The sequence below is a fragment of the Mastigoproctus giganteus genome, chromosome 5 (assembly GCF_048544385.1).
Source record: "Mastigoproctus giganteus isolate SK-2022 chromosome 5, ASM4854438v1, whole genome shotgun sequence".
In the NCBI taxonomy this organism is placed as follows: Eukaryota; Metazoa; Arthropoda; class Arachnida; order Uropygi; family Thelyphonidae; genus Mastigoproctus; species Mastigoproctus giganteus.
This window is the reverse complement of record NC_143579.1, coordinates 94,524,075-94,544,903: the sequence shown is the minus strand read 5'-3', so window position 1 is coordinate 94,544,903 and position 20,829 is coordinate 94,524,075. Positions and strand designations below refer to the sequence as shown.

Genomic DNA, 20,829 nt, shown 5'->3' with positions numbered 1-20,829 from the left:
ATGTAAACTCTAGAAGGAAGGGGATCAATCAGATTGATCCACTTTATAATGATGGGTCAACTGTTGATGATCCTGCTCAGATAGCTAACAAACTAAATGAATATTTTGCATCGACATTCACACATGAGGAGTTATTCAGCGAGGGGAATGCCAGAGGTGTATTCAACTCTAGCAGTAAGCTACAGAATCTTGAAATAACTGGGAGTAAAGTGGAGGAGAAACTGTTGAAGATAAACACAAGAAAGGCACCCGGGGTGGATGGGATCTATCCAGTTATATTAAAGGAGGCAGCAAAGGAAGTAAGCAAACCCTGAGCCATAATTATGAGAGCTTCCTTGGACTCAGGGGAGGTACCCATAGACTGAAAATGTGCAAATGTGACCCCACTCACAAAGGAGAATCAAAGGCTGACACAAGTAATTATAGACCTGTGAGCTTAACTTCTGTTCCAGGAAAATTAATGGAGGCACTGGTTAAAGAAGCACTGCAGGATCATTTAGACAAGACTTCAGTTATATCTCGGACACAGCATGGTTTTGTTAAGGGGAAGTCTTGCCTCACCAATTTGATTGGATACTATGATGCAGTCACAAAAGAACTGGATGCAGGGAATAGCTTTGATATTATATACTTGGATCTTAGAAAGGCTTTTGATACTGTTGCACATGGAAGACTGCTACACAAATTGGAGCAGTGTGACATTGGAGGCAAATTGCTGCTATGGATAAAGGGGTGGTTGAGGGGGAGAAGACAAAGAGTGGTAATCAATGGACACTGCTCATCGTGGACTAATGTTATTAGTGGAGTCCCTCAGGGCTCGGTGTTGGGTCCATTATTGTTTTCTGTATTTATAAATGATATTGATGATGGTATATCAAGCTTAATGTCCAAGTTTGCAGACGATACAAAGGTTGGCAGGGTTGTCAAGGACACTACTGACACTATGCTACTGCAACAGGATCTGGAAAGGTTGAGCAGATAGGCTGAGAGGTGGCAAATGAAGTTTAACATTGACAAATGTAAAGTACTACACATGGGAAACAGCAACCCCAGAGCAACGTATCAACTCTGTGGTACTACACTGACAGTGGTAGAGAATGAAAGGGACTTGGGGGTGGTTGTGCAGGCAGATATGAAGTTCTCTGAGCAGTGCAGACGGGCTGCAAGAGTAGCTCATGGAGTATTGTCAATGATATACAGGAATTTTTCCAGCAGGGATAAGGAAGTGATTATTCCCTTGTATAAGGCAATGGTCAGGCCACACCTAGAGTATTGTATACCGGTCTGGAGGCCTCATTTCAAGAAGGATGTAGAGCTGCTGGAACGAGTACAGAGAAGGGCAACAAGATTAGTGAATGGAACAAAGCGGTGCTCTTACGAAGAAAGGCTTAAGTTTTGCAAATTACAGTGTCTGGAGACTAGGCACCAGCGAGGTGATCTGATAGAGGTGTATAAAGCCTTGAATGGTTTGAGCATGCTCAATGCTGATGGGATTCTTCCTCTAGCTCAGAAAAATCACCTGAGAGGGCATAAATTCAAATTGAGGAAAGACAGATGTAAGATAGACGTGCGGAAATTTGCCTTTAGCCAGCGGGTGGTTGGTTGGTGGAACAGACTTCCATCCCTTGTAGTGGAGGTTGATAGCCTAAATAAGTTTAAGGCTCAGCTGGACAGGTATTTTGAACGAACAGAGGGGTGAAGTGGAAGTGGGTTTTTTTTTTTTTTTTTTTTTGGCTGATGCTGCATAAGCTTGCTTTCTTGCATCAAATGCCTCTACTAATGCTAATGCTAAATATTTGCTTTTAGGGGACTCATCCTCATGTAGCAAACTCCCCTAGTAAAAGGATGAATTTGCAATACACAGATGGTTAGCAGTAGTAATGGCAAATGATGCAAAAAAGAAAGCACTTATATAGCATCAGCCAAAAAAAAAAAACAAGCTCCCTCATCTGTGCCTTCCAAGAATTTATCTAATTCTCCCTTGAAGAATTTATTCAACCAATCCACTTCCACAAGAACAGTGGAGGCCTGTTCCAACAATCAACCACCAGCTGGCTGAATATAAATTTCGGCACATCTACCTTACAACCATCGTTCCTCAACTTGAATTTATGCCCCCTCATGTGTAGTCTCAGCAAGTGGAAGAATGCCATTAACATTCAGCTTACTCAATCCATTCAAGGCTTTAAAAACTTCAATCAGATCTCCCTACAGGTACTTAGTCTCGAGACGCTACAATTTGAAGAACTGAAACCTTTTCTAAGTAATAGCACCCTTTTTGTTCACTCCACCTGGTAAGCGGATCTACATCTTTCCTAAAGTGGGGCCTCCAGACCTGTATACAGTACTTAAGATGCAGCTTACCCATGGCCTTATACAAATGGATAATCACTTCCTTATCCCTGCTAGCAAAGTTTCCATACAACATTGACAAAACTGCATGAGCTGTCCTGGCAACGTGACTAGTGAGAATTTTGTCTGACTGCACAATTACCCCCCAGGTCTTTTGCATTCTCTACTACCCTGAGTGAAGTACCACACAGTTCATGAGTTACTCTGGGGCTACTGCTACCCATGTGCAGTACTTTGCATTTGTCAATGTTAAACTCCAACTGGCATTTCTCAGCCCATCAAGCCAATTTTCCCACATCTTGTTGCAGTAGCTCAACCTGATGACTGTCGTTAACCACCCTGACAACCTTTGTATAAATCTGCAAACTCAGACATTAAGCCTGATATACCTTCAACAATATCACTGATAAATATTTAAAACAACAATGGACCCAGCATCAGTGCTAGGCCCATTGTTATTCCACTAATAACACTAATCCACAAAGAGCAGTGTCCACTGATTATCACTCTGTCTTCTCCCACTCAACCAACTCTTTATCCATAGCAGTAGCTTGCCCTTAATACTATATTCCTCCAATTTGCACAACAGTCTTTTATGTGCAACAGTGTCAAAAGCCTTACTGAAATCCAAGTTTTTCATATCAAAACTATTTTTTTGCATCCAGTTCCTTGGTCACTACATCATAGTAACCTATCAGATTGGTTAGACAAGACTACCCCTTGACAAATCCATGCTATGATTGCAGTATAATTGCATGCCTCTCCATTAACCAGTGACTCCATTATTTTCCGTGGAACTGATAAGCTAACAGGTCTGTAATTACTCATGTCACCTTTTGATTCCTCTTTATGAATTGGGGATATATTCATACATCCCCAGTCCATAGGGACCTCCCCTGAATCCACCAAGGTTGCACTCATGATTATGGTTAAGGGTTTGCTTAACTCCTTTGCTGCCTCCCTTAATATAATTGGATAGATACAATCCACCCCAAATGCATTTTTTATGTCCATCTTCGACAATTTCTCCTCCATTTTCCTTTCAGTTATCACCAAGTCATTTAGTAAGAGTTTTATAAACTTCTGGCATTGCCTTCCCTAAAGAATTCCTCATGTGTGAATGTAGGTGCAAAATACCTATTCAATTTGTCCACAACCTGAGCAGGGTCATTAGCAGTGAACCCATAGGCACCATTGCCCAATGTGATTCAACCCATGCCTTCTACTGTTAAACACAAGCATAGAAGTTTTTGCTGTTTTTCTTTGCATTCTTTGCCAGAGACTTCTCTGGCAAATTGGTATTTGCCAGTTTATTGGTATTAAAAGTCTAATAGCTTCTTTGATTACTTAATATCTTTATTGCAGGCAGTGATTGGTTACATGATTGCCTGATGCAATAATACCCACAACAGCGACAATGCTAGGGGTTAAAAAAAAATCTACATGCATAAAAGAGATGCATTAAACAAACAAAAGTAAAATTCAACAACAAACAGCATTGTGATCTTCTCTGAATTTCCCATTTAGAATTTGCTGCCGGTGACTTCATCAGTTGGTCCCACTGCACACAATTTAAAAACTGTCTGAGACCACTGAGTCACCCTTAATGAATGAAGAATCGCTCTGCTAAACAGATCAAGAGTATTACTACTACTACCTTTTATTGCCTTTCTAACAAACTTCTGTTCTGCTGTAGCAAACAGTTGTCCAATAAATCCACAAACGTCTTGCTAGTGTGTGTGACCAACCCACAAATTCCAGTCAACATCTGGAAAGTTAAAATTCCCATTATGACACATTCTGATTTGTTAGCCCACTCTATTTCCCCGTATAGCTGTTTGGTATACTCAATCACAGTCATTAGGCCTATAGCACACATTCCTTCTCTCAATTTTGCTTTCCCAGTGCTTATATCACACCAAACTGACTCAACATTGCACTCGTCACTCAAGTTAACTGGATGTACTGCCTTAGAGTTAATATTCTTCTTAACTAAGAGCATAACCCCCTCCACTTCTCCTGACCTCTCTGTCCTTCCTGTATATATTGTACTTCCCATATTCAAATTCAGCCTCACTTAAGTCTGAGTGACACTATGTCTCCACTATTCTTACAATGTCTGAATTTGATGACTTAATCAGTACTTGAAATTCATTAAATTTATTTAAAATGTTCCTAACATTAGTGTACATGCAAGTATAAATGCATGTGTCCTTACTATCAGTTACCCTGACACAGCTCATGTATTTATTTGTTCCACGATGACCCACTTGGGGTTATAACTCATTTGTTCCATGATAACCCATTAGATTATGTTATGTGTTTAATAGGCTGTTGCTTCCATGTGATATTCCCTCTATGTTGTAGCAGTGTGCAGGAAACATTACACTTCTTAAATAATTACTTAAAAACTAACTAGTTTTTAAGTATTTAGTCTTCTAAGTTTTCTTTTTGGAAACCTAATTTGATTTACAAAGGTTACATTACTTTAATAAGGTTAATGTAAAATATTCACTTTGCATCAGAGCAATATGATGCTAATTTTAAAATAAAGTTTCAGAATCCTTTATGTACAAAGTCCCTCCCCTAACTTCATTTGGGCAAAAAAATAAATATACCACTTACTTTTAATAATTAAATTTAATCAATATATCACGATATAAACAATGATAGAACCTTATCTGATTTTCCTAAATGACACTGACAAAGGAATATAGGGCATGATGTCAAAATTTGCAGATGATGTTATGATTGGTAGACTATTTATCTCAGTGCCAAGCAGAGCTTCTTCAGGATGACTTAAGACTTCAGGGATTGTCAGGAAAGTAGTAGCTATGTTTTAATGCCACAAAATGCAAAGTCTTATATTTGGGGAATAGCAACCCCAAAATAACTTATACACTTTGGAGGGAGGGACACTTAAAAAAAACAGGGGAAGAAAGAAATTTCTAAGTTATTATATGTTTAAGCATGAAGTTCTTTGAGCAGTGTAGAGAGATGACAAGGAAGAGAATTTTATCAAGGGAAATCTATCAATGATTTATCCTACATTTGCTTGTAGAGATGGGGAGATCATAATCCCACTATATAAGGCAATTTCAAGACCATACTCGGAATACTGCGTTTGAGTAAGGAGACCACACCTAAAAAAAAAAAAAAACAGCAAGCTTCTTGAAAGGGTCAAAAAAAAGGGGGGGTGGGAATGTGCTTGATGAGATTAGCAAAATGGCATCCATATGTGGAAAAGTTTGAATATGTGGGTTTCAGAGCTTGGTAATTAGGCATCTTAGAGGAGATCTGATTGATGTGTACAAGACTCTGAAAGGAGAAAAATAAATGAAGATGAATTTTCAATGTTATAAATGATTCCAGTGTGAAGTGATTGTGCATGGTTATTTGTTATGGCTTATAATCTTATCTTAATTATAATATCATCTTATTTCCATATTTGTTTATGGAACTAAGGCTTTGATACTGATGACTGTTATTTATTCATTATAGTGTTGTTAAGTGAAGCTTTATGTGTTGGTTTTTCTTTGAAAAAAATTGCTTGCCAAACAGTCCCACAGAAGGCATTACATAATTCAAGAGCGCAAGTATGTAGAGAATATAAGATTTCTCTCTGGTTAAAAAAAAAAAAAATTATGGAGTTTTTTATGAAATAAGTCTAATAACCTGTAAAGGCACTTACATTATAAATTATATTATATTAGTCAAGCAAAACATAAATAAGTGACATGAGAAAAATCTATATATTGGTTGTTCTATAATGTTGTCTTATAGAAGAGATACTCTTTCCAAAGAATGTTAGAGGAATAAAGGTATTTTTAACAAAAGTAGTCTAACTCCATTGGAAAAAAGACCCAAATACATTCCTGTTTTGGAGAGAAATGAGTTTCAAGAATCAGTAGTAAAGGTATTTGATTGATAAAAACTTTTGTTGCACACTGAATGTACACAGATCAAAGGTTCAAGGGTATATTCTATTTTGTGTTCTAAGGTAAGCATCCTGTGTTATTTCACACAACTCTAACAAAACTTGATTTTGTTAGAGTGGTGTGAAAGGCATTGGTTTTTGATAATCAGGGAAACTTCAATCATAATATTGCATGTTGTATGGAATTTTAGTTGAGTGTAACTAAAAGAGGAGTGTAAACTAACTAAAAGAGTGTAACTAAACACATCAAAACTAGGGGCCATAAATTCAACTTATGAAAGAAGGTTTAGAACGGATTGCAGGAAATTTTTCTTTAGCCAGTGAATAGCCTCCACAAGTGATCAACACTGAGAACACAGATGGTTGACAAAGTGCAGCAATTTGAAAACGAGACTGTTATGAGATGAAATGAAAGAATGATTGTTCCTCCAGCAACACAGTCAAGGTCAGTGGAAACTGCTGCCATTTCAGAACGTAGTGCGAGCCAAACTGCATATCTCTTCTGTGTCTTTGTTGTGGAAAAACAGTAACTATCAAGTTTTGTGTTCAACTGGACAAAAGTGCCACAGAAACATTTCAAATGACAAAGCCAGTGTATGGAGAGAATTGTATGTCTCGTGCAGGTATGTTTGAGTAGAAATCATTCATTAAATGTTTCGCTCATGGAAGAGAATTACTGGAAAATGATGAATATCTGGAACTGGAAAAAATGGTTTGGAAAACAGAGTTGATTGAAAATGTGCAGGAAATCATTACCAATGACTGATGTGCAATGCTCTGAATTATTTCAGAAGATCGGTGTGTTAATAGGGAAACCATTCAACAAATAATAACCCAGATTTGAAGAAAACAAGTCTATGCATGGTTTGTTCCACATTCATTAAAAGACAGTCAATGACAGACACAAGTTGAACACTGCAGAGAACTCACTGAGGCCACTGAAAGCAAACCCAACTTCCTGAATTCGATTGTTACAGGTGACGAGACATGGTATTTTCACCATCACCTCGCAATGAAGCGACAAAGTGTGTAGTGGAAGTCAGAAAACTCTCCCAAAAGCCAAAAAAGTTCAAGAAATGTCTAAATTCAAAAACCATGCTCATTACTTTCTATGATAGCAAAGAAATTGTACACACAGTGTTCATGCCCAATGGCAAAAGTGTTACTGCTGCCGATTATCTGGACATTAGCGTTAGCAGAGGCATATGATGAAAGAAAGCAAGCTTATGCAGCATCAGCCAAAAAAACCCACTCCCATTTCACCCCTCAGTTCATTCCAAATACCTGTCCAGCTCAGCCTTAAATTTATTTAGGCTATCAACTTCCACAACAAAGGATGATGCAAGAAAGCAAGCTTATATGGCATCAGCCAAAAAAAAAACAAAAAAAAACAACTACCTTATTTCACCCATCCACTTGCTCCAACCAACTACCCACTGGCTAAAGGCAAGGCAAACTTCCGCACATCTATCCTACATCTGTCTTTCCTCAATTTGAATTTATGCCCCCTCAGGTGATTATTCTGAGCAAGAGGAAGAATCCCATCAGTATTGAGCATGCTCAAACCATTCAAAGCTTTATACACCTTAATCAGATCACCTCGCAGGTGCCTAACTGCTCTTACGAAGAAACACTTTCTTCGTAAGAGCAACCCTTTGTTCCATTCACTAATCTTGTTGCCCTTCTCTGTACTCGTTCCAACAGCTCTACATCCTTCTTAAAATGAGGCCTCCTCTAGACCTGTATACAGTACTCAAGGTGTGGCCTGACCATTGACTCATACAAGGGGATAATCACCTCCTTATCCCTGCTAGAAAAATTCCTATATATAATTGACAATACACCATGAGCTACTCTTGCAGACGGTCTGCACTGCTCAGAAAACTTCATATCTGCCTGCACAATTACCCCCAGGTCCTTTTCGTTTTCTACCACTGTCAGTGTAGTACCACAGAGTTGATACATCACTCAGGGATTACTGCTTCCCATATGTAGTACTTTACATTTGTCAATGTTAAACTTCATTTGCCACCTCTCAGCCCATCTGCTCAACTTTTCTAGATCCTGTTGCAACAGCGTACTGTCATTAGTGTCCTTAACAACCCTGCCAACCTTCGTATCATCTGCAAACTTGGACATTAAGCTTGATATACCATCATCAATATCATTTATAAATACAGAAAACAACAATGGACCCAACACTGAACCCTGAGGGACTCCACTAATAACATTAGTCCACGATGAGCAGTGTCCATTGATTACCACTCTGTCTTCTCCCACTCAACCATCCCTTTATCCATAGCAGCAATTTGCCTCTAATGCCACACTGCTCCAATTTGTTCAGCAGTCTTCTTTGGGCAACAATATCAAAAGCCTTTCTAAGATCCAAATATATGATATCAAAGTTATTCCCTGCATCCAGTTCCTTTGTGACCACATCATAGTATCCAATCAAATTGGTCATGCAAGACTTTCCCTTAACAAAACCATGCTGTGTCCGAGCTATAACTGAAATCTTGTCTAGATGATCCTGCAGTGCTTCTTTAACCAGTGCCTCCATTAATTTTCCTGGAACAGAAGTTAAACTAGCAGGTCTATAATTACTTGTGTTGCCCTTTGATCCTCCTTTGTGAACTGGGGGTCACATTTGCACATCTCCAGTCCACGGGTACCTCCCCCGGTCCAAAGAAGCTCTCATAATTATGGCTAAGGGTTTGCTTACTTCCTTTGCTGCCTCCTTTAATATAACTGGATAGATCCCATCCCCGGGTGCCTTTTTTATGTTTATCTTCAATAATTTCTCCTCCACTTTCCTCTCAGTTATTACAAAATGATCTAGCTCACTGCCAGAGTTAGCATTAGCAAAGGCACATGATGCAAGAAAGCAAGCTTATATGGCATCAGCAAAAAAAAACAAAAAAAAAACCCACCTTATTTCACCCATCCACTCGCTCCAAATGTTTGTCAAGTTCTGCCTTGAATCTATTTAAGCTATCAACTTCTACAAAGACAGTTTAACTCACCTCTGGCATTTCCCACCCTGAATAACTCCTCACGGGTGAATGTAGATGCAAAATACTCATTTAGTTTGTTAGCCACCTGAGCAGGATCATCAACAGATGAACCATCAATATCCAGTAGACCAATCTGATTCATCCCTTTCCTTCTAGAGTTCACATAGGTAAAGAACTCTTTGTTGTTTTTCTTTGCATCCTTTGCCAAAGATTTCTCATAATCTACATCATGAATTGTCTGTTAGAGAGAATCCATCATGTGTGGCCTCAGTATGGAGAAGACGGCAGTTGATTACTCTTGCACAATTAGTGCATTGTTGTGCAAACTCTCCACCGAACAGGCATGTTTGCCATACATGGGTGATTAGGTTAGGTTTTAATAGGTTGTCACTTCCAATATTATATTCACTCTATGATAAAGTATAATAAAAAAAAAATTCATTAACTGACATTACTGCACTATTAAAATCAGTAGAATAAAAGGTTTTGTGATCCACATTTTTTACTACTCATACAAAAATAAATAAAAAAACACGAAAATCTAAAAATTTCTCAACAATGTATCTAATCACCAAACTCACATCCACTTGCTAATGACAGAAGCTGCTAAACAAAGAAAAGAACCGACAGCAATATTAGATATGGATAACTGAAAATTTCTCTCAACAATGTATCTAATCATCAAACTCACATCCACTTGCTAATGACAGAAGCTGCTAAACAAAGAAAAGAACCGACAGCAATATTAGATATGGATAACAAAAAATTTTAGATATGGGTATTAGATATTATGAATCAGAGCTGTAATAAATACTCAATATTTATATTGAAGTAAACTCCTCTTATTATTTTACAAGCACGGGTATTAAATATGGATAACTGAAAATTTCTCTCGACAATGTATCTAATCACGAAACTCACATCCACTTGCTAATGACAGAAGTTTCTAAACAAAGACATTTTACAATGCAAATACTAATGTAATGTTCTGCTCTCAAAGAAAAGAACCGACAGCAATATTAGATATGGATAACAAAATATTAAGTATGAAATACTGTGAGACTATACTTCACAAATTATGATTCACATCAACAGTCTAAATCTAGTTTTCTTAAGACATCTAGATTTTCTTTGATAAAAAAAGTAACGTCATAAAAATTAGAACAATATAAAATACTGAGAAATGAAACTGACTCCTTTGTATTTGATTAAAATCAAGTTAAATCAACAGAAATATTCTGATGTGCAGCTAGGCACTAGATATGCTATGACTAAATGAAACAATATAGAAAGAGGCAATGTATGGATGGTTCCAAGTATACAGTTATTAAACTTCACCTGATACTACTGTAATTAAACCTGCCTAAATATTTCTCAGAAGCTGGTTTCTCTTAAGTACCCAGATGTGTACAACAGAATATTTCTGATGATATGATTAAATCCGATTACAGTCAAATGCAGGACTGGTATCATTCGCTTTTCTATTCAGTTATAACTTACTGCAGTATATGCTCATGAACACAATACAAGGTTGTGATCCAGTATGTGTTTTCTTAATACTGATTTCAAGTGAAAAAATAATTTATTTTGCTGAATTTCTAGAATTATAACTTTGTGTTTCCCCCCTTCTTTCTTAAAAAAATTAATATTATCCAATATTAATTTTTTTAAAACTGGTTAGGATATTTCTTCAGCAGTTTCTCTTACAGTAAATAAGTGAAAGTTGAAACAAAATTAGTATATTATTTAATAATTACTTTTAAATTCATTCCTGAATTAAATGTAAACCTTAATATCGACTAACAGATTATTTTTTCTCTTTTAAAGTTATGATCCTTTTAATCCCACTCAAACAATGAGTAGAATATTAACATTTATTGTTTCAAATTCTCTACACTCTACATATGCAGCATTAGGCTGTAATGATCTTTCTGTACCAATTTTCAAGGCTCAAAATTTCTCTCTCTCTCTCTCTCTAAATAAAAACCAAATACAGTGAAACTTCTCCTAACGGACACCTCTCTTTAACGGACATCTCTCTACAGCGGACATTTTCAAATTCCTCAACTCTCTTCTATTGGTTTCAACGTGTTTTCAGCTTCTGTCTAGCGGACATTCTCTGTAACGGACGCGGACAGGCAATCTGCACTGCTTCGTTTAGATTAGCACTTAATTTGATCTCCCAATAACGGACAGCGGGCAAGTTCACGGCCCTTTTTCTAGGAACGTTTCTTCCACGTATTGCCTCAATCGTGTGTTTATTTTCTATTTCCGATTCTCTGAATTTTATCAAAGTTTACGTCGCGGTTCTAAACCCTTTTTCAAGAATTTTAAGGCACGTGTAAAACTTCTGATGAATTTGGTGTGTGCAGGGGGGGGGGGGGAATTTTGTCGGCCTTTCATCGTTTGAGTTTCAGTTTTCCATTTTGTTCAGTGTCGGGTGAAGTGCACAATGTCTTCTCGTAAACATTTAACTTTAAAAGATAAAGTCGAACTCATTAATGTGTATGATCAGCAAAAAAATAGTGTTCACAATCTCGCTGCAAAATTCAAAATCGGGAAGACACAGGTAATAACTGCTCAAACAATTTTGGCAACACGTAAATGATCAGGTTCAAAAATCATTCCCAAAAACTGTTCGACTTCAAATTGGCAATGTTACGTATGAGTGGTTTTGTCGCGCATGTGCTAAAAAAATTCCCATTAATGGGCTTATTATTAGGGAAAAGGCTTTGGAGGCTGTGAAATCTATGGGAGTAAATGAGTTCAAAGCTTCTGTGGGATGGCTAGACAAGTTCAAATCTCGGCATAAAATTTCTTGGAAAACCGTAAGTGGTGAAGGTGGATCTGTTGATACTGGGGTTGTAACAGAGTGGACCGTCAAATTGGAAGATTTATGTCGTGATTTTGAAGCTAAGGATATTTATTATTTACAACTGTGAACGAGATATCATGAGCGAATGGATAAGTCACTTTAACCAAAACATGATTCTTCAAAACAGAAAAATTATTCTTTTCATGGATAATGTTGCATCTCACCCGCACATTGAATTGTATCATTCAAATCGTTTTTCTGCCACCAAACACATCTGCAGAGTGTCAGCCCTTGGATCAAGGGATAATAAAAAATTTTAAACTTCACTTCAGAAAACGTGTTTTAAGACATCTCATTGCAAACATGAACGATGTAACATGTGCGAGTGAACTTGCAAAGAAACTCAGCATCCTAGATGCGATTCAATGGATTTCCTCTTCAGTAAACGCAATTAGAAAACAAACTGTCGTGAACTGTTTTGTAAAGTCTGGCTTCTCAAACGCAAAAATTGAAGTTGTGAACAGCAATGTGGAGCACCAAGAAGAACAAGAACTTCAACATCTATTGATAATGTACGATACTTCTGCTACAAGTGACCCTGGCTACAAAGATATAGACTCGAACCTCACTACAGAAGATGGTGCTCTAGATATCAATGACATTATCATCGATATTTTTCAAGAAGTTCCTCATGAGGATGAAGAAATGGCAGGAGGTCATTCTGTCGAAGAACATATTAACGACAAACCACCGATGAAAATAGAAGAAGTGCTCATACAAATCAATCATTTAAAAATGTTTTTCGCCGCTGAAGAAGATACTGAAGGACTTTCGATGGTTTCTTCACTCCAAACAAATGTTGAAAACAAAATTATCAGCTGGAAGAAGGTGCAGAAGAAAATAAGTGATTACTGTATGTATTTTTCTTAAGATAAAGTCATAATATGCATAGCACAATTATGTATATTATTTACAAAAATATTGTGCAAAATCTGTATATAATTTAATTTAATTTTACATTAAATGCTTAACGACTTTTCTTTATCTCTTGTGTATGTAATTGTATATTATTTACAAAAATATTGTTCAAAATCGGTATATATTTTAATTTAATTTTACATTAAACGTTTAATGATTTTTCTTTCTTTCTTTTTTGTTTCTCCCTCAGACTTCTTGTTAGCGGACACTTCTCTCTAACGGACACATTTTCGTTCCCCATGGCTGTCCGTTAAAGGGAAGTTTCACTGTATACATACATTACTTAATTCAGAGAGAACAGAAGAAAAAATGTTCTGTATTTCTGAATGAAGTGTACTGAACCATCTTTGCATTTATTTTTCTAGTATCACTCTTTTAGTAGTTTGTTCACTCAAGCAGATGGTATTGAACATGCAACATCAAATGCCAAACTTTACTGTGAGAAATTTTACAATAAGTTAAACATACTATATTAAAAAACAAAGGTAAAGGTACTGTGTGCCTTCTATTTTCAATAATGAATCAAAGTCTAATGACATTAAATTGCTGATTGATTAAAGTATTCAAGTTAATTTCATATTAATGCACACAAAACTGCTTGTAACTTCTACAACAAGCCAAGACTTATATGGAATACTTAGGAAACTGATGTCCCAAACATTTTGAACAAAACAGACTGCCAAATCTCTCCAAAATGCACTAGTGAAAAACTTAAATACAGCCACTCCCTGACTTACGTAACACTCGACGTACGGAAATTTGACTTCACATAAGTTTTTGCCGGCCGGTGCAAACTAAAAAAAAATCGAAATCGCGGAAATGTATTTTGCACCCTGTAGGAATAAATGGAGGTGCTGTGAAAATATCATAATGTGAACCCAATAATACATTGTATTTTTTTGGTAATTCGTTCCAAGACCTCAGAAGTTGAAATTTCATTGTTATCATATGTTCAATTATAAGAATCAATTTTGAATGCCTTTGTGATTTTTTCTAAAACACATTTCTGGAGGTCACTACCATAAAACAATAAAAACAATTTGCACTTTCCGGTTTATTGGGCTTTTTTGTTAGTAAAATTATTATAAATGGGTAGTAAACTTGATCTTATTGCATTTGTGATAATACTGATAACTGGAATTCTGTGGGTTTTTACGTTACGGTATTATACTGAAATGAGTTCCCTTTCACTGAAATCTTCAATCATAAAAAACAAATAAATTTTCAGAATCTTCTCTTCATTCCTATTTACTTATTACAATGTTGAAGGGAAAGGGACCAATGGAAAGTAGACGTGCTGGCAGTGCTAGGAAACAAAACAAAATTGATTTAGAAATGAAGATGATTAATTAAGAAGTACGAAGCAGGAAAAAGTTTGTCATTTATTGCATGGAATTAGGTCTTGCTGCTTCAACAGTGAATACTATTTTAAGGGACAGTGCATGTATAAAAGAACATGTTATAGGATCAATACATTTAAGATCAAGAGTGATCGCAAAACAGCCTTCAGGTGCTCTATCGAAGATGGAAAAGGCTATTAATAATATAGATGGAAAATCAGATTCAGAAGCAAGTACCCCAAGCCCAATGGCCATTCAACCAAAAGCAAGAAGTATTTATGAAGATATTAAGGATAAGTATGGTGAACCCCAAGCCAAGTTCGTGGCAAGCACCGGGTGGTTTAATAGGTTCAAGTATCGCACTGGTTTCCAAAACATTAAAGTATGTGGTGAAAGTGCCAGTGTTGATTCTGCAGCTGCAGAGAAATTTTGTGATGTGTTGGGAAAAACCCTTCTAAATCTCCACAGCCCTCAACTTCCGCAGCGGTGTGCTTATCAGCTGGAGAGGTGATTCTGGCAATGATGCTCGAAAGGTAAAACTTGCTAACGTTATGCCTGTCTCTCTCTTTTTGTAATTTTATTATTTTGAAATTTTTCCTGCACATGAGATAAATTGAATAAATAATTCTATTTACATGTTCGTCAAGCATTTCTTTTATGCTTAAATCAAATTTTCTTCAATGAAACTTGCGAGTGCTGCATAACCATTTAGGGAAATTCCGACTTACATAGAGTTCTGCGGAACACAACCCTTACGTAAGTCGGGGAGTGGCTATACATCATGAAATTAAATGACAAATTAATGCCTATTCTTTTCTCCTTTAGTTCAAACATATGCATTGCAACACTAGATATCACTGTACTGCTTCTTTATGAACTATAGTAAGGAACAAAACAACACGTGACTCAAGGACACTCACTAGTGACCTTGAGTAACCAATATAATATGCTATATTGTTGTATAACCATCAATTAAGTGTGTTCACTGCATTCTTCAATTAGTGAAATGTCTAACATGAAAGGGCACAAGAGTACATCAAAGTTTGCATCACTTCGCAAAATAGCTTTCAGTGATTACATTACAGGGACACAAAAATTCAAGGTTCAGGTTCACAAGTGGTCAAATACTGGATGAAGATTCAGAGCATTTAAGTCATCCATCACAGAATCAGACTAAAGAAAACATGGAAAAAGTATGCCAAGTCATCTGCAAAGACTAATGACATACAGTTAATAATGTGGCCAGGCTGTTAGGCTTATTGTACGGAATATGCCAGCACATTTTAGCAGAAAATTTTAATGTGTGGCAGGTTGCCATAAAGTTTGTGCCTAGAATGTGTATATTCTTAACCTTGTTTATCTGTGAGTCAGGATTGCAACTTTTTGTTTCCCCAAGATGAAGAGGAAAGAAGACAAGGTCGAGATTGTCCTTAATCACTGCTAAACCATTCAGGGAACTGTTGGCTCGCACTTTGTACAGCCCATTATTTTAATAGTTATAACCCATAATCAACTTTACTTTTGCTTACTGGAAATAAATACTGTTATAACCAATGAAATTAAAATAAGACTTTATCAAAAATACACAGCAAGAATTAAGAAATAAAATTAGAAATTTAATACAAGAAGAAATTACACAAACTATTAAAATACTATGTACAAACAAATAAAAACCAGAAGTAAATATACTAAAAGTGATAAAATATATAAATACTAAGAGCATCAAAACAAATATACATACCTTTCAGAGCAATGTGCTCCTTTATCAACATAGACAAGAAGGTATGATACATCCTTAAATCCTACAGAGGTATAACATGTGTGCATCAGCTAGAATCAAACTAATGCGATTGTATATAGTGAAAGGGGGGGGGAAGGAAAAGAAGAAAAACACCAGCTGACAGACTCTGTGGAGACAGGACAACATATATCTGTCATGATATATGTTGCTCACCATTTCTCATCATGTTGCAAAATGACCTCTTCCATAATAGAGTATATGTGGATTCCACAATACAGCTATATGGAGTGCTTTTAACAAGGAACAATGATGAGCATCATGAACGTAGTTAAAAATTTCAACATTATAATGTGGGTTGCAGTTCATATGCTGCTCACACCAATAATGTTCTGCAATAGCAGAGTGGCAAAATCGGCCTGACGAATAGCCCCCCTCAAGCTCTGAAATACGATCACAAAGTATTTGCTCAGATTTGACAATGTAACAAACCCTACAATCTGGGCATATAATATGATAAACTTAATTTGTTTGTTGGAGCAAGGGAATGATTGATTTAACCCTAAAAACCATCAACTGCAAATTTCTGCCAGGCAGCTATACACAACCAATATAGCAGCAACGTAACACCCTGGCAAGACATGTAGATATGCCCTGGACAGTGGAGAATGTAAACAGTGGCAATAAATTCAGTATTATTGCAATCATAATGGACCTATATGAATTGCAATCATAATGGACCTATATGAATTGCAATCATAATGGACCTATATAATCATGTAGCTGAAACCTATTGAAAACATGGGGTGGGGTATATCCACATCTAGATGAATCTGCCCAATTTTGGAAATCTCAGCATTCTGGCAATAGTTTTGTCACAATGGGACCATGCCCAACTAAATAATGCTCTTGCTGTACTACGTAGATGTCCTGGGGCATGTGCCAACTTACAATTAGTAAATTACCCATGGCACATTGGTTTTCTGTACACCAAAGTCACCAACTGGGAACCCACACTTTGAACCAAGACATGTAAAATGGATCCACCTCTGACCAACAAGGAATGCCCACAAACACACCATCCATATCTTCGTCAGAGCCTAACACGAACCATTGGATTCGAAAATCCAACCTCTTGCAAAGCTTCCACGATAATATTAGCTATAGGAGCATAACTGGAGCACCCATGGCTGTACCTTCAATCTGCCTATATAAAGAGTTAGCAAACATGACCACACAACTGAACAATCAGATATTTAAGGAACATCACAAATGTCATTTACCCAGAGAGAGAGAGATCCTATCCTTCAGCGTTCAATCCCTATCCAACTGTCGCCCAGCTAAAGCAATCGCTGGTAGTATAGGAATCTCATCCTCCAAAATATTATAATCATTAATAATATGCAGGAAATGAAAACTACTATTTACAACATAGTCTGTATTACCAATAAGTGGCAAAAGTAAACTAGCAATATGTTTAGAAAGCTCATTGTTGGGGTGCACAGCGAGCAACAATCAGATGCAGAGGAATGCCCAGCTTATGTATTTTCAGCAAAGTATAAAACTGGAGAAGGTGGCACCTTGTCACATGAAGTTTCCAGTGAAGAGACTTGGTCATTTTCTCACCAACATATCAGGAACATAATACTGTTGCCATCTTAAAATACATTTCCATAGCAATTTCTTCCGGAACATGGCTTTTACTTGTGCTTTTCTATATTAATAATTCTATAGAAATTTTTCTTTTATTTAGCCAAATACAGCAAACTCCTGTTATAACACACCTGCTTATAATACTATCCCACTTTTAATGCTCTTCATCTTCTAATCTCATGGTCAATCTTATGAAGTGAAATACAATTTTTAATGGCTATAGTCATCATCATCATCGGCAATTTTCAATCCACTGCCTAATCCATGTGTTTCTCTTCTTATCTAACAGTCTGATTCCCAATATAATTCGTTCCAATCTTCGCTGTGTAGTTCTCAGCTACTCTTCCATTCTTTTGGTGATTGCCCAAGTTTCGGATGCAGAACCAATGTATATTCTCCACCATAAGTCATGGTGGGGAGTATACATTGTTTCATTATTTTACGTTTCAGACAAATTGGGATATTGCTCCTCAGTATGTGACTATATTTCCTGAATGCTATCCATCCAAAATTTATTCTTCTCTTGAGTTCCAGCCATTTATCATTATTACAGCTAATAACTTGTCCCAGATAAGTATATGACTCAACCTGTTCAATTGCTGCTCCAATCATTATGTTTCTTTCTGTGGCATACTTGTTCATCAGGCGTCTCCGAAGCCAGGTGGGAAGGAGCAGCAGCAGTGCGTAGCACACGCTTCTTGATTAGACTGGGGTTCGAGCCCATCACCACCAAATACGGAGGATGCGGAAAGGTCAGGGAATGACCACCGCATATTCCCGAAGCAATATGGCCTTAGTTGCTAATGATCCTAAAAAAAACCAAATAACAATAACTTGTTCATCATTACTTTTGTTTTAGCCATATTCATCCTTTAGTCCAAAATCCTTACTAACGTTAATCCTTACTTACTTTCTGCATAACTGATTAAGATTTTCCTCTAATTTTTTTTGGATTGTGGCTTATGACCACAATATCATCTGCAAATCGTAAATGGTTTAAGTACTCTCCATTTGCATTGACTCCTTTCTGTGACCAGTCTAATCTTCTGAAAATATACCCTCCCAAAAGGGGGTCCTGACTTATGTTTTCCCCACTTAGAGGCTCTTTGGGGCCAATCCTTCAAAACCAGAATAACAGGAGTTTATTGTATATAAATATTCTTTCCCCCACCCCCCAAGTGTGATTTTTTGTATTTACCATGTCTGATAAAAATATTTATAGAATTTCTGTAATGATAATATATGTAACTAATGCATGCTCTCCCTTTTAACCATCCAAAAGGAGAAAATTACTATCCATAAAAGTTTTCTTCTGTTTGTAATGGAAATAAACAGAATTATTACTTTAAAAATTAAATCAATCTTATCCATAATGGTAAGAATAAATACTTATTTTATGGAATTACTTACCTTGCATAATTTACACAGTCATTGTGAGCTTGTTCTACATGGTTTAATAATTTGCAGTTCAATGGATCAAACAACAATATACTCTTCCTCTCTGCAGCTGCTACCAACAAAGATCTAAAATACAAAAATTAAGACTGTGATCATCTTTAATATTACTAAGGAAGGTTCTTAAAATCTCTAAAAATCTTTAAGAATTTTTCTTAAAGATTTTTTAAAGAAGAAATGCATGCTGTACGATTACTAGATATGTCAAAACTTTCTGCTGGACAGGCATGCATCTATATAAAAAAGAATATTTTGAAAAACAGTGCTTTTTCACGTGCACACTTTTTGCTTTCTGCAAAGCGGGGCTAACTGATATTGCATCATACCGCAACAAAATGATTGACAGGTCTGTCTCAAAGATGCTTTTACGAACTTAATTTTTTAGTCTTTAAATTTTTCTATACAGTAGACTGTCTAAACACCTCAAATAATGGCACAGATCGGATGTTTACATACAGGGTGCCTCCATAGCCAGGTGGGAAGGAGCGGCAGTGCGTACCACACGCTTCTTGATTAGACTGGGGTTCGAGCCCGTCACCACAAAATACGGAGGATGCGGAAAGGTCAGGGAATGACCACCGCATATTCCCAGAGCAATATGGCCTTAGTTGCTAATGCTCCTAAAAAAAAAAAGTTTACATACAGCACAGATGTCTTGCAATACCAAAAAAAGAAAATGGCAAGCCAAATGATTACCATATTTGTTTATGTTCGCCATTTTGAATTCTGCAGATATCACAGATTACACCGCTGTTTTACATTTATTTTAAATTAAAAACCCCTCACTATGGCTTGTAAAGTTAATAAACCTCATACACAGAAGAAAAGAACATTAAAACTTAGTGTCAAAATGATATAATCCAAACTATTACATTAGGTTGACCCTGTAATTTCTCATATAACCATGTGTATTGGGTCTGTAAACAGGCAGTCAATTTGCCTGTTTTGTTGGACAAACAAACTCCAGTTTCTGGGGATAAAAACCTATCTATGCCTGAGACCATCTAACTCAGCCACTGAGCAAAGAAAGCACACAAAAGTTCCTAGTGTCATCGACGGGATTCGATATGGGCCTTTTCCATCCGGTGTGGGGAGGACAGTGATGAAACCACCATGCTACTGCGCAGACTAAACTTGATACAATAAATAAAATAGAACAGAGCATAAGTAGGAGTGTATTAATGGCGGAATATAACATTGGATTGTCAACATGTTTATGTTTTTTATGTGCAGTTTAATAAAATTGCATTCTTATCTCTCTATTTCATATTTAGCCTCATTATTTCTGCATTAAATATATTAAAAATAAAACTTTCTAGATAACAGAAAAATCAAAATAACGGCACCTTGAATCCTCGAAGATGCCATTATTTTGAAAGTCTACCGTATATAAAATAATATTAATATATATAATTAAAGAATATTTTTAGTTTAGTGCTTTTAGTTTTTAGAATTCTACATGTCTCAAAGGCAATGATTCAATTTCTTCAAAAGTTTCTTCAACTATTAGCAATGTTGTTAATAATGGCAGTAATAGAAAAGAGAAA

The 20,829-nt window shown here is 36.5% G+C and overlaps 1 protein-coding gene across 1 annotated transcript in view; it reads right to left on the bottom strand.

Moving 5' to 3' along the window:
* LOC150085573 (DDB1- and CUL4-associated factor 10 homolog) overlaps nt 1–20,829 on the bottom strand; it is a 209,703-nt gene that overhangs the window by 95,479 nt on the left and 93,395 nt on the right. The window contains exon 4 of the mRNA XM_090373353.1: nt 19,238–19,351. Coding sequence (XP_090229479.1) covers nt 19,238–19,351 — 114 coding nt within the window. The remainder of the gene's footprint in view (nt 1–19,237; nt 19,352–20,829) is intronic.